General features: G+C 46.9%; 2 protein-coding genes across 2 annotated transcripts; one reads left to right on the top strand and one right to left on the bottom strand.

The window, feature by feature from the left end:
• Window positions 1-357: 357 nt before the first annotated feature.
• LOC135977916 (olfactory receptor 52D1-like) lies at window positions 358-1,356 on the top strand. Its single transcript, XM_065579064.1, has one exon. The coding sequence runs from the start codon at window positions 358-360 to the stop codon at window positions 1,354-1,356; it is 999 nt and encodes a 332-aa protein (XP_065435136.1).
• Window positions 1,357-11,309: 9,953 nt separating this feature from the next.
• LOC135977915 (olfactory receptor 52K1-like) lies at window positions 11,310-12,257 on the bottom strand. The gene has a single exon (XM_065579063.1). The coding sequence runs from the start codon at window positions 12,255-12,257 to the stop codon at window positions 11,310-11,312; it is 948 nt and encodes a 315-aa protein (XP_065435135.1).
• Between the last annotated feature and the right edge of the window lie 1,989 nt (window positions 12,258-14,246).

Genomic DNA, 14,246 nt, shown 5'->3' with positions numbered 1-14,246 from the left:
GGCACTCTAGAGAAGACCTAAGGAACAATGAGGGATAACCAGTATTCACTCGTGTTTCCTGCTGGCTCCTATTAAGGTTTCCCACACCACGATGTGTAGAAATTATTGATGAAGGAAGCGCCATAAAATATGGAATTGGCATTAGTAGGATCAGTTGTTCAAAATTCATTTATCTGAATAATGAAAATGTCATTTTTCAGTGTGTGAAGAGTGACCAATCTGCTTCATCCATGAGAACAGCCTCCAGTTGTGCATGTAGTGTCTCATATTAACATTGTCTCTCCATCCAGGTGTTTGTCCTGCGAACATCTCCCTAGACCCTGGGCACATACAGGAAGTCAGGGGAACGTACAGTATATGAAGGAGACACTATTGTGCCTCAACTTTGGACACCTTCTCCCCTACACCATGTCAGATTCCAACTCAACCGATTTCACCAACCCCTCCACCTTCATCCTGCTGGGCATTCCTGGCCTGGAGGCAGCCCACGTCTGGATCTCCATCCCCTTCTGCACCATGTACATCATAGCCATCTTGGGGAACTTCACCATCCTGTTCATCGTGAAGAGGGAGCCGAGCCTCCATGTGCCCATGTACTATTTCCTCTGCATGCTGGCCATCACTGACCTGGTCATGTCGACGACCATCCTACCCAAAATGCTGAGCATCTTCTGGTTCAATTCCAGGGAGATCAATTTCAGTGCATGCCTCACCCAGCTGTACTTCAGTCTCAGCTTCCCTGCGATGCAGTCTGGGATCCTCGTGGCCATGGCTTTTGATCGCTACGTGGCCATCTGCGATCCCCTGAGACATTCCACCACTCTGACAAACGCTGTGGTGGCAAAAATTGGCCTGGCTCTGGTGCTGCGTGGTACCATACTCATACTTCCCTATCCCTTCCTGGCGAGGAGTTGGCCATATTGCAGAACGAACATCATTCCCCACACGTACTGTGAGCACATAGCTGTGGTGAAGCTGGCCTGCGCTGACATCCGTGTCAGTAGTTACTACGGCCTCTCTGTGGCATTCTTGGTGATCAGTCTGGATGTGTTTTTTATTGCCGTGTCCTATACCCAGATCCTCAGGGCCATCTTCAGCCTCCCAACAAAGGACGCCCGGCTCAAGACTTTTGGGACCTGCGGCTCCCACCTCTGTGTCATCTTATCCTCTTACATTCCAGCTCTCTTCTCCTTTCTCACACACCGGTTTGGGCACAATGTGGCCCTGCATTTGCATGTTCTCATGGCCAACGTGTACCTCCTGTTGCCCCCCATGCTAAACCCCATCATCTACGGGGCGAGGACCCAACAGATCCGGGATAAGCTGCTCCAGCCCTTTACTCATAAAGGGACCTAAAGTTTTCTCCTTGTGCTCTGGCTCTCAGACCGAGCTCCATGAGGGCTCTCTTCCCTGAATCACTGACTGGCCAGTCAAAGAGACATTAAACCCGTTCCTGACCTTACAGTGCTGTGTCTGCGTGACAAACTGGGGAATCTGTCTATGTATAACTCATAGGGTTGCCACCTTCCTAATTGCTGGTACCTGGAAGCCTCAGGCCCCACCTCTCTTCCCTACCTCTTCCCCCAGGTTCCGCCCCTGCTCTGCCTCTTCCCCTCAAGGCCCTGCCCCTCACTCGCTTCTCTCCTTCCCACCCCTTGTCACTCTCTGGATCATCCCTGGGACACTCTGCACCCCAAAGAACCCCATATTTACCCTGGTGATGTCATTATGGTTTGTTTTGTACAAAGTATGCCCTGTGAGTATCATTCTAAAAGTCTTAATCTGCTAAACATTGATATGCCCTTGGATTGTATGAGCTCTCATTGTATGTGAAGCTAATATATCTTGCTATGTGTGAGTTACTAATGTGTGATATGAGGCTGTTAATACCCCAAACCAGCCTTTCAGGTATGTCAAAGGAGTAGCCAGACAGTGTGAATTGCTGTCGTCAACACCCATCCAGGGAAGAAACCACTAGCACAGGAACTCAGTATATGAAAGCCTCCTTGGAGGGAGCATGGAGACAGTGGAGAATGTTTGGCCAATGGGGGCACCCCCCCCTCCCCCACGTCACATGCACAGACTTTCGAGCAAACTGGAAGAAACTATAAAAGATGGGGAGTGACATCATCACTTGTCTTCGGTCCCCCACAACTCAACACCTGCAAGAAGCTCTGAAAGACAAAAGACTTTGAACGGGGGAGAGGAACCCAGGCTGCAAAGCAGATACAGCCTATGCCTAAAGAATCTGTTAGCCTCCTTGTAGCATCGGTCAGGGTGAGATATTGCTGATTCAAATCCTATCTAATGTGTAGAAGTCTTAGACTGCCAGTTTGTTTGCTTTCCAAGGTAACCTGCTTTGATCTGTTTGTTATCACTTATAATCACGTAACATCTATCCTTCTGTAGTTAATAAACCAGATATATGTTTTATCTTAATCAGTGCCTTTTTGAGTGAAATGTTTGGGACTCTTAGCTCCGTTAGCAAAGGCTGATCTTCCCCCATCGAGGAGGAGTGGACTATTGAATGAGCTTGTGCTGTACACATTCCTCTGCAGTGCAACATGGTCTAATTCTGGGTTTATGCTCCTGCAGGGATGCAAAGCTGGGGAGCTGGGAAATTGGCTGGTGCCTCCATTGTCGGTCCATGAGTGGTTTAGGTAAAGCACTCAGGTAACTTAGTTGGGTGTGTGACACCACCTGCTGTTGTGTTGGGTGATAACAGGGCTGGGAGGGGCTGGCTGTGTGTCACCAGCAGAGCAGGTGGAGAGGCCAGCCCAGCTGAATGGTTTGGGGGCACAGCAGTTCCAAGAGCTTCCAGGCTTCATCCTGTGGGTACATCTCATCACAATCGCCACTTTCCATCCAGCCCCCCTCAGCTGGGTTCCCTCTACTCCCGGGCTGGGACGGGAGCTGCTGCAGCCTGACAAGGAGTCTGCCTGCAGGTAGGAGGTGGCCCCGGCTAATGACTCAGTAACCAGACATCATTATACATAGAGATATGAATAGAGTTCTTACATCCGTTTCATGGTAGAGATGGTGAGTTTTAGAGTAGCATAGAGTTCTTTCAGAATTAATCCTTAGGTTGCAGTCCAATATCAGGGTGATCCAGAATGGAACTGGAGACCTCCGTATTGAGCTTCCCCTGATGAAGCTTTAGCAGAATTGAGATGACAGGATCAGGACCCAAGTATTTTTTTATAGACAAATGGAAGGCTATGCTAATAATGAAGAATAGTTGTTTCAAAGGGAAGTATAGACAATGAAGTTATTAGACGCACGTTTAATTTAAATATTAATATTTTCTCTTGAACTTTGACTCAACAGATATACTACCAGACAGGAACCATCTGTTTACATGGTTAACATCTAACATGATATAAGTAAACACATACAATTAGCATTACCTCTAATTCTCTAACAATACAGGTTTGCATTTCAAAGCTCTAGTCCATTTACCAAGGTTATGTTGCTATTTACAGAGTATGGCCCTAATTGCCAATTATATACTTTTCTAATATGTCTTTAAAGGTTGAATTTGGGTCAATTAGCTAGCTAGTTGCATAACCCTTTCTGACTCTGTGTCACACCTATTAACTCACGTTTGATTGTATGAACCACCTGTATCCTTATGTCTTTGGGTTTTACTGTACTCTTTGCTCTTGATCATTGAGCTCAGAGGCAAGAGGCTGGGTCGGAGGCATCTATCTATAGATAGCCTGGTCATTAAAGACTATTAGCCGTAACAAGATCTTGCCTGGATAGAAGAAAGGAGTAACTGCATTCTAGATAAAACCAGTTTTCTCCAGTTTCTCTGCTGAGGGGTGGGCTTGGAGGAATGGAACCTCCCCCGAAGAGGGAACAGAGAGAGGAGGGGTTGGTCCAGCCCTTTAAAAACACAGAGACTGGATAAGTCAGAAGAAGCTGGGGCAGGAGAGAGGCACAATGACGGCAGAGGGAACTCTTTGGTTGCAGAGCTGTGGCTGCAGCAGGGAGACAGACTCCAGATGGAGGAGAAGCCAGGAATTACAGGAGATGGCCCCCGGACAACTGAGAGGTCTCTGACCAAATCCCAAAGAACACTCCAGGGCAATGAGGACACCGAGTGCTCCAGTTCCCAGACTGATCCAGCCAGAATCCCTGAAGGAAACGTTTCCTGAAACAGGCAGTGCCAATTTGGGGGATTTCTCTCTCCCTTAGAAAGTGCTCCCCAGAATGGAAGAGGCAGGGAGTCCCTGTTCTACTGGATTTCATCCCATCCCATCCCTCTCTCTCTCTCCCTCTCTCCCATGCATTTTGGTTCCTTTTCTCTCCCTTCTCCCCCCCCCCCCCCACGCCTCCCTCTCTCTGCCACTTCTAATGTGCATCCCACCCTAGGTGCCAGTTACAAACACTCAAGGGTCTGTTGTTCCATCCACTTCAGTGGCAATTGCAAGTGTAGCACTGTGAACCACTGTACCTGAGCAGTGATCTGCTGGGCAAGAAGCGGTGCGCATTAGTCTGGTTATTAATCCAGATAAGTCCCTGGCCATTCCCATTAAGTTGCCTGCAACTGCAAACTGCAACCAGCTCAGTATTAACCTGTGTAGAGGGATTGCTGGGCAGACGGTAGCTACATAGATAGAGTTGGAGGCTGCTTGAAAGATGTGGGTTCTCCATTCATACAGCGCAGCCTTGGGAGGATGTCATGGCCGCAGGCTGCTACCAAGCTGCAGATCTATAGAACAATGGGTCCCCCAGCTCCAGTGGATGGAAGCAAAATGTGGGGGACTGAGAAATGCTGAGGAACTCTGGGCTGATGTTTTCAATGCTCGTGGTCTCCAGCAGCTTCTCCATATTGAGATCAGCAGCACAAGATCAGGAGTGAGGATATATTGAACCCACAACCGCCCCCATCAGCCTTGTGTCAGTTTTTGGCAGTTTTCTTGTTGGGAACACATTGCTAGAGTGAAAGACCAGCAAGTTCTGAAGTGGGCACACCGAGGAATGTCATGATATGGCCAGTGATCACCTGGGTGCCAAAAGCTTTGGTGGCACAACAGACCTACCATTTCGTGAATATGCAACCTAACCCGCTTAAACACCTTCCCAGAGATCAATCCGGCAGCGCTCGGTTTGCAAGGAGGATACGTTCCTTTGGGATTTCCCATGAAGATGATGATGATGCCTGACGGGACGAACGGCTCCCCAGATACTGTGGCAAAAGGTCTGTTGATCCAGTAATGTGTGTGAGGCTGAGGTCTGACAAACAGAAAGTGCAGGTGACACTCGCTGAACAAGGAAAGTGAGAGGGACATTTTCAGGGGGTCACATATTGCCTGTGCGATGGGTAGCGGGGAAAACACTCTTTCAATTACCTTTGCTCTGTACCTCGGCTTCCTTTTCTCCTGGGGTACAGACCAGAACATAGTCTTTTCCAGGACACGGCTGTATATCCTCGATAAAATTAGATCTCAGAGAGCTCTGATTTGATAGATATTTTGCTGTGACAAGTTGTGCCCCAAAACCACACCCTGGCAACCCCATATTCACCACTTTTATATAGTTGCCACAAATCTTATACAAACTATGTCATGTGAGGTGTTAATGGAAAAGCTACGGTTTGCTGACTATGATTATCCTATTTGTATGCATGTCTCATTTTTGTATCTGAAGTTATGATTATTGACTATGCACCTGTATTTCAAATATGTTTGTTCCTGTAGTAACTTCCACATGGTAGTTTACATCCAGTCGAGCCAGCACTTTGTGAATGGAGTATTCATGTTGATGGCCCATCAATGAGCACAATGGGCCATGGAAGAAACCACCTGATGGACTTTCCTGAAGACGTTCTGTCCAGGATATGGGTAATGGACCCTGCTATGACTCATTGAAGCATCCAAGGTCATGTGACAAGCTCATGTGACACTGGACTCTATCTTGTGCCTGTAGTTTTCTGCTAATTGTGGTGGGGGCTTAGTCTGGGACAATGAAGTTCCCTCCACATGGCAGAAGCTATAAAAGGGGGAAGTGACATCATCACTTGGCCTCAACTCAACACCTCAAAACACAGCTAGAGGGAAAAGATTCTGACTGGGGATTTGGTCCTGGAAAGGAGAAATCTTCGGTAATCTACTTTGATCTGTACACTTATTAGTTATAATCACTTAAAATCTATCTTTCTGTAGTTAATAAATCTGATTTATATTTTTTTACCTAATACAGTGTGTTGTTTGAAATGCAAAAGGGAATCTGCTCAGGAACAGGGTCTGGTGAATTGTTCTCTCCACATTGAGGGAGGGGCGGACTGGGTAATAAACTTACCCTCGCCGGGCTTCTGACCAGGGTTAGACGGTACAGCTCTGGGGTCCTAGGCTGGGGAGGTGTGGGGGGGTATTGGCTGGAGCCTCTCTATTGTTGGTTCATGAGTGCCTAATGAAAACATTCCCGTAACTGCAGCTGGGTGCGTCCCTGGCTGTGTCTGGCTGTGGAAGTGCAAAACCTGGAGAGAATTGCAGCTTGTCACAGCCTCACAGTGTGAGAGGGAGCCCAGGTTGGTATGCCAGAGCGCTCAGTGCTCAGGTTGCATCCTGAGCAAGTCTGTCACACCCACCTAACGAACAAGCCCTGCTACACCATGAATCCATTTCCTTCTTGTCATGCGCTCAGTTACTAACGGAGAGACTGTGGTTACAGCAGGGAAATCAGGATTCCTGGATTCTGTCTGTCATTCTCTGTGTGACCTTCACCAAGTCATGTCTGCCTTTGCCTCTGTGACGTTATTGACTTGAACTGGGACCATATAGAACATGGTTGTAACCAAAGTCCTGTAGTGGCATCAAATCTTGTATAAATGGGGTCAAATGAGGTGTCTAAGACAAGGTTATGGTTTACTGGTTGTGATTATGCTGTCTGTATGTGTGTATCAATTTTGTAGTTGAAGTTATGAATATTGGCTCTGTACTGTCTGTATTTCAAACTTATGCTATGCTTCTGGGTGACATCCCAGACAAGTTGGTGTTAGCTCTGCCTAGCCTGCTTGATGGCCCATTAAGGACCATTAGCTATACAATTGCTCCAATATCACTGGCCAAAGTGTCCCTCTTTGCTCCCCTTGGAGTAAGAACTGAGTAAAGACCTCAGGAGCCAGCTGGGTGTGAGTTAATGCACAGGGACTCTCACCTCCTCCTCTTGCATTTCAGGGCTCTGGCTGTTAACGGGGGGAGGAGGGGGACTCTCACCTGACCTTCTGATAGAAAGCATGGCGGTGATAGGGCTCCTCACTGGAATAATTATATGAATTTTTCAACATGGGAAAGACATCTTTTCTCCTGGCTTCAGTTCAGAAGTTGGCTGAACTGTTATGCCTTAAACTTTCAAAAAAAAACAAAAAACCCATAATTCAGCCGGAAGCAGACACCCAGTGTTGGTAATTTCAGTGCAAATGGTTAAAGTTTGGCAAACTTATAAGCAACTGAAAATGACATCTCCTAATTGAAGGTGACAGACTGCTGTTAGCATACAGATATTCAGGCCTGTCTGCAAAGGCCTATACTTTAAGAATTTAGGTGTATTCTTATCACTTAGCTAGTTATAGAGGTACAAAATAAGAATCAAAATCAGTCTGCCTGTTTATAGGCCTTCTCTCACTAGGATAGTCTGAGGCCTTGTTCTTAGGCTAAGGCCTTTGGGTTATCAGCAGGGGCAGCCATAAGCCGGGAAGCGAACGGTCACGTCCTCACCAGTCACACATAAGGCAGTTTTGGGCTGTTAGAAAGGTGATCCGATCTATCACCTCCAGAGAAAGGGAAGAGCCCTAGAAGATTTAAAGAAAACTTAGTTTGATAGCATCCTGTCTGGCAAGAACTCACTTATCAATAGCTGGGGTGTGAAATCCTCATTTCTGTATTGTTCTATCACTGTAGTCCCCACTTCCCTATTGTTTGTCTGTATAATCTCTGTCTGGTTCTATGATTGTTTCTGTTTGCTGTATAATTAATTTTGTTGGGTGTAATTAAGGTGGTGGAATATAATTGGTTAGATAATCATGTTACAGTATATTAGGATTGGTTAGTTAAATTTCAGTAAAATAATTGGTTTAAAGTATAGATAAGCAGAACGCCAGTTTTACTATATAGTCTGCAGTCAATCAGGAAGTAGGGGGAGATTTGGAATCATGTTTTGCTAAGGGGAGGGAATGGGAACAGGGACGGGGTAAGGCTCTGTATTTTCAGAGCTGGGAAGGGGGACACTAAGGAAGGAAATTGGAATCATTGCTTGCTGGAAGTTCACCCCAATAAACATCGAATTGTTTGCACCTTTGGACTTCGGGTACTGCTGCTCTCTGTTCACACGAAAAGGACCAGAGAATGGGAGAGTGAAGCGATAAGCCCTCTAACAACAGCCTTACTAACGGTGGAGACCCCAGCACCACCTGCAATGGCCAATCCACTTGTGAATCCCATTTAGCTATGCTCTTTGCTCAAATTACTTCTGTGGCAAGGAGTTCCACTGGCACATATGGATTATGTAAACAATTTTCTTTTCTCAATGTTATATGTTCAGATTTTCAATTGAATGTTCCCTTGTTCATGTGTTATGAGACAGAGTAAATATAAATGCCGGATCTACTTTAATTATTGATAGATTCATCGGGTTTAAGATCAGAAGGGACAATTAGATTATCCTTTCTGACCTTCTGTATAACACAAACCATTAAATTTAATCCAGTTACCCCTGTATTGAGCTCCAAAACTTGTGTTTGACTAAGACCTGGTCTATACTAGAATTTTAAATTGTAGAATCATAGAGCCACAGGGTGAGACGGGACCTGCAAGGGTCAACTGGTCTAATCCCTGCCAAGATGAAGGGCTTCTTGTGTCAAAACCATCCAGGACAGATGGTTCCAGCTTCCTTTGGAAAACCTCCAGTGAAGGAGCTTCCACAACCTGCCTAGGCGACTGTTCCATTGCCCAACTGTTCTTACAGTTAGGGAGTTTTTCCTGAGATTTCATCTAAATCTGCTCTACTGTAGTTTGATCCCATTGCCTCTTGTCCTGACCTTTGTCTTTTTAATGGCAGCCTTTCAAGTAGCTGAAGACCAATATCATGTCCTTCCTTAATCTCTTTTCCAAACTAAATATACGCAGTTCCTTCAGCCTTTGCGCCTATGGTTTGCATTCCATCCCTTGGATCATCTTTGTCGCTGACGTCTGGATCCTTTCCAGTTTCTCTACAGAGCGGTGACCAAAATTGCACACAGCACTCCTCATACTGCTTCTTTCCAAATGCAGAACAAAAATAGTTCTTGAACACATCCACCTTTTCCGCAAAGGTAGAGTTTTGGAGCTCAATACAGGGGTAAATGAGTTAAATTTAATGGTTTGTGTTATACAGAAGGTCAGATCTTCTGATCTTAAACCCGATGAATCTATCAGTAATTAAAGTATCATAGCCTGCTAGTGGTCTATAAAAGAGTACTTGGGCCCTGATCCTATCATCTCAAATCTGCTTAAGCTTCATCAGGGGATGCTCAAGTCACAAGACTGACGTCTCCAGTTCCATTCTGGATCACCCTGATATTGGACATTGGACTGCAACCTAAAGATTAATTCTGAAAGAACTATTTGCAACTCTAAAGCTCACCATCTCTACCTTGAAACTGACTTAAGAATTCTGTTCATATCTGTACATATAATGATGTCCGTTTTCTTCAGTGCGGAAGGAGGCGTTGGGTCATTAATCGGGGTCACCTTCTACCTGCAGGCAGGCTCCTTGTCAGGCTGCAGCAGCTCTCGTCCCAGCCCCGGAGCAGAGGGAGCCCAGCTGGGGGCTGAGTAGGAGGTGGAGATTGTGACGGGATGTAACCCCAGGGTGAAGCCTGGAAGCTGTTGGAATCGCTGTGCCCCCAAACCATTCAGCTGGGTTGGCCTCTCCCCCTGCTCTCCTGGTGACACACAGCCAGCCCCTCCGGGCCCTGTTATCACCTAACATGACAGCATGTGGTGCCACACACCCAACTAAGTTACCTGAGTGCTTTACCTAAGCCACTCATGGATCAACAATGGAGGCATCAGCCAAATTCCCAGCTCCCCAGCCTTGCACCCCGACTGGAGCATAAACCCAGAATCCGACCATCTTACTCTGAAGAGGGATCTGTACAGTGCAAGCTCATTATTAGTCTGCTTCCTCCTCGATTGGGGAAGATCTGCACCAGCCTTTGCTAACGGAGCTAAGAGTCTCAAACACTTCACTCAAAAATGCACTGGTTAAGATTAAACATAAATCAGGTTTATTAACTACAGACGGATAGATGTTAAGTGATTATAAGAGATAACAAACAGATCAAAGCAGGTTACCTAGGAAATCAAACAAACTTGCAATCTAAGACTTGTACACACCTTAACTGATGATACAAGCAGGTTTATAGATTCTTGAGGCACAGGCTGCATCTGCTTTGCAGCCTGAATTCCCCTCCCCCGTTCTAAGTCCTTTGTCTTCCTGAGCTTCTTGCAGGGGTTGAGTTGTGGGGGAATGAAGACAAGGGATGATGTCACTCCCCATCTTTTATAGTTTCTTCCAGCTTGCTGGAAAGTCTGTGTATGTGACGTGGGGGGGGGGGGGGGGGTCTTCTCCCATTGGCCAAACATTCTCCATTGTCTCTGTACTCCCAATGAGGAGGCTTCCTTACACAGAATCCTGTGCTAGTGGATTCTTCCCCGGATGAGTGTTGATGACAGCAATTATCACTATCTGGCTACTCCTTTGACATACCTGAAAGGCTGGTTTTGGGTGTTTCCAGCCTCACATCACACTTTAGTAGCTCACACAGAGCAAGATTTCATAGCTTCACATACAATGAGAGCACATATAACCCAAGGGGATATCATTGTTTAGCAGATTAAGACTTTTAGAAAGATACCTCACAGGGCATATTTTGTACAAAACATACCATAATTACATCACCATGGTAAATATGGGGTGCTTTGGGGTGCAGAGTGTCCCAGGGATGAACCAGAGAGTGACGGGAGTGGGGAGGAGAGGAGCGAGTGAGGGGCGGGGCCTTGAGGGAAAGAGGCAAAGCAGGGGCGGAACCTGGGGGAAGAGGCAGAGCAAAGGGGCGGGGCCTGAGGCTTCCATTTACCCTATGATTTGTACGTAGACACTTTCACCAGTTTGTCACACTGACACAGCACAGTAAGGTCAGGAAAGGATTTAATGTCTCTTTGACCGGCCAGTCAGTCATTCAGGGAAGAGGGCCCAGCACCATGTCACCAGCCAGCTCTGCATGGAGCTCGGTTTGAGACCCAAAGCACCTGGAGAAAATTTCAGGTCCCTTTATGAGTAAAGGGCTGGAGCAGCCTATCCCGGATTTGTTGGGTCCTCACCCCATAGATGATGGGGTTTAGCATGGGGGGCACCAGGAGATGCATGTTGGCCATGAGAACGTGGAAATGCAGAGCCACATTATGCCCAAACCTTTGCATGAGGGCGGAGAAGAGATGTGGGATGTAAGAGGCTAAGATTACACAGAGGTGGGAGCCGCAGGTCCCAAAAGTCTTGAGCCGGGCATCCTTTGTTGGGAGGCTGAAGATGGCCCTGAGGATCTGGGTATAGGACATGGCGATAAAGAACACATCCAGACTGATCACCAAGAATGCCACAGAGAGGCTGTAGTAACTACTGAGGCTGATGTCGGTGCAGGCCAGCTTCACCACAGCTATGTGTTCGCAGAATGTGTGGGGAATGATGTTGGTTCTGCAATATGGCCACCTTCTCGCCAGGAAGGGATAGGGCAGTATGAGGACGACACCGCGCAGCACCACGGCCAGGCCAATTTTGGCCACCACGGGGTTTTTCAGGGTGGTGGAATGTCTCAGGGGATCGCAGATGGCCACATAGCGATCAAAAGCCATGGCCACGAGGATCCCAGACTCCATCGCAGAGAAGCTGAGAATGAAGTACATCTGGGTGAGGCAGGCACTGAAATTGATCTCCCTGGAATAGAACCAGAAGATGCTCAGCATTTTGGGCAGGATGGATGTAGACAGGACCAGGTCGGTGACGGCCAGCATGCAGAGGAAATAGTACATGGGCAAATGGAGGCTTGGTTCCGTCTTCACGATGAACAGGATGGTGAAGTTCCCCAAGATGGCTATGGCGTACATGGTGCAGAAGGGGATGGAGATCCAGACATGGGCTGCCTCCAGGCCAGGAATGCCCAGCAGGATGAAGGTGGAGGGGTTGGTGAAGTCGGTTGTGTTGGAATCTGACATGGAGTAGGGGAGAAGGTGTCCAACACTGAGGCAGAACTGTGTCTCCTGTATGTACCGTACGTTCCCCTGACTTCCTGTATCTGCCCAGGGTCTAGGGTGATGGTCTCAGGACAAACACCTGGATGGAGAGACAATGTTAATATGAGACATTACATGCATAACCTCTCCAGCACATTATCCACGATCTACAACCTATCCTGGAAAATGATTCCTCACTCTCACAGACCTTCGGAGGCAGGCCAGTCCTCACTTACAGACAACCCCCCAACCTGAAGCAAATACTCACCAGCAACTACACGCTACACCACAGAGACACCAACCCAGGAACCAATCCCTGTAGCAAACCTCATTGCCTACTCTGTCCCCATATCTACTCTGGCGACACCATCAGAGGACCCAACCACATCAGCCACACCATCAAGGGCTCATTCACCTGCACATCTACTAAGGTTATATATACCATCATGTGCCAGCAATGCCCCTCTGCCATGTACATTGGCCAAACCGGACAGTCCCTCCGCAAAAGAATAAATGGACACAAATCGGACATCAGGAATGGTAACATACAAAAGCTAGTAAGTGAACACTTCAATCTCCCTGGTCATTCTATTACAGATTTAAAAGTCACTATCATTGAACAAAAAAACTTCAGAAACAGACTTCAAAGAGAAACAGCAGAACTAAAATTCATTTGCAAATTTAACACCATTAATCTGGGTTTGAATAGGGACTGGGAGTGGCTGGCTCATTACAGAAGCATCTTTTCCTCTCCTGGAATTGACACCTCCTCATCTATTATTGGGGGTGGACTACATCCACCCTGATTGAATTGGCCCTGTCAACACTGGTTCTCCACTTGTGAACTAACTCCCTGCTCTCCAAGTATCAGTATATAATGCCTGCATCTGTAACTTTCACTCTATGCATCTGAAGAAGGTTTTTACCCACGAAAGCTTATGCCCAAATAAATCTGTTAGTCTTTAAGGTGCCACCAGACTCCTTGTTGTTTTTGTAGATACAGACTAACACGGCTACCCCCCGATACTTGACTACATGCACAACTGGAGGCTGTTCTCATTGATGAAGCAGATTGGTTGCTCTTCACACACTGAAAAATGACATTTTCCTTATTCAGATAAATGAATTTTGAACAACTGACCCTACTAATACCAATTCCATATTTTATGGTGCTCCCTGCATTAATAATTGCTACACATCGTGGTGTGGGAAACCTTAATAGGCACCATCAGGAAAAACAAGTGGATACTGGTTTTCCTTCATTGTTCCTTAGGTCTTGTCTACACTGCCAAGTTTTTTCGCCAAAAGGCAACATTTGGTGAAGAACTAGTGGAGATGTAAACACTACAAAGCCACTTTTGACGACGGAACTCCTCAGTTTCAGTGACGTAATAAAGGCACCTTGACGAGAGTTGTAAGGCTTTTTACGGAAAAGTTTTGTCACCAAAGTGCCAGTGTAGACTCCGTGCTTGATTTCATCACTGTAATTGGCCTCTGGAAGGCATCCCACAATGCCCATCATAAACACTCTGGTCAGAAATTTCATCTCTGCTGCCCTGCATCCAGGTAAATACTTTCCACTCTTCCCCCTTTAAAGGCCCAGGAAGTTTGAAATTCCCCTTCCTGTTTGCTCGGTGTGGAGTGTTCACATCACATCTTCCCAGGTGGCCATGGCGGCTCCAGGCAGCAAATGATCTCCCGCTTGGACCACTGTGGAACTGCTAGATCTGCTCAGTATTTGAGGAAGGAGGCTGTGCAGTCCCAGCTGTGCTCCAGCTGTAGGAATTTCAATACCTGTGGTCAGATTTCTTGCAGCTTGCGGAAAAGGGGCTATGATCGGGACAAGCTGCAGTGCAGAGCAAAGGGGAAGGAGCTGTGGCACATGTACCAGAAGGCAAGGGAGGCAAAAGGTCACTCTGGTGCTGCGCCCAGACCTGCCATTTTTATAAGGAGTTGGACGTTATCCTTGGC

This window comes from Chrysemys picta, unplaced genomic scaffold (genome assembly GCF_011386835.1).
Source record: "Chrysemys picta bellii isolate R12L10 unplaced genomic scaffold, ASM1138683v2 scaf76, whole genome shotgun sequence".
NCBI classification, from domain to species: Eukaryota; Metazoa; Chordata; order Testudines; family Emydidae; genus Chrysemys; species Chrysemys picta.
Note: the sequence above shows the minus strand (reverse complement) of the source record. Positions and strands in the feature narration are given on the sequence as shown.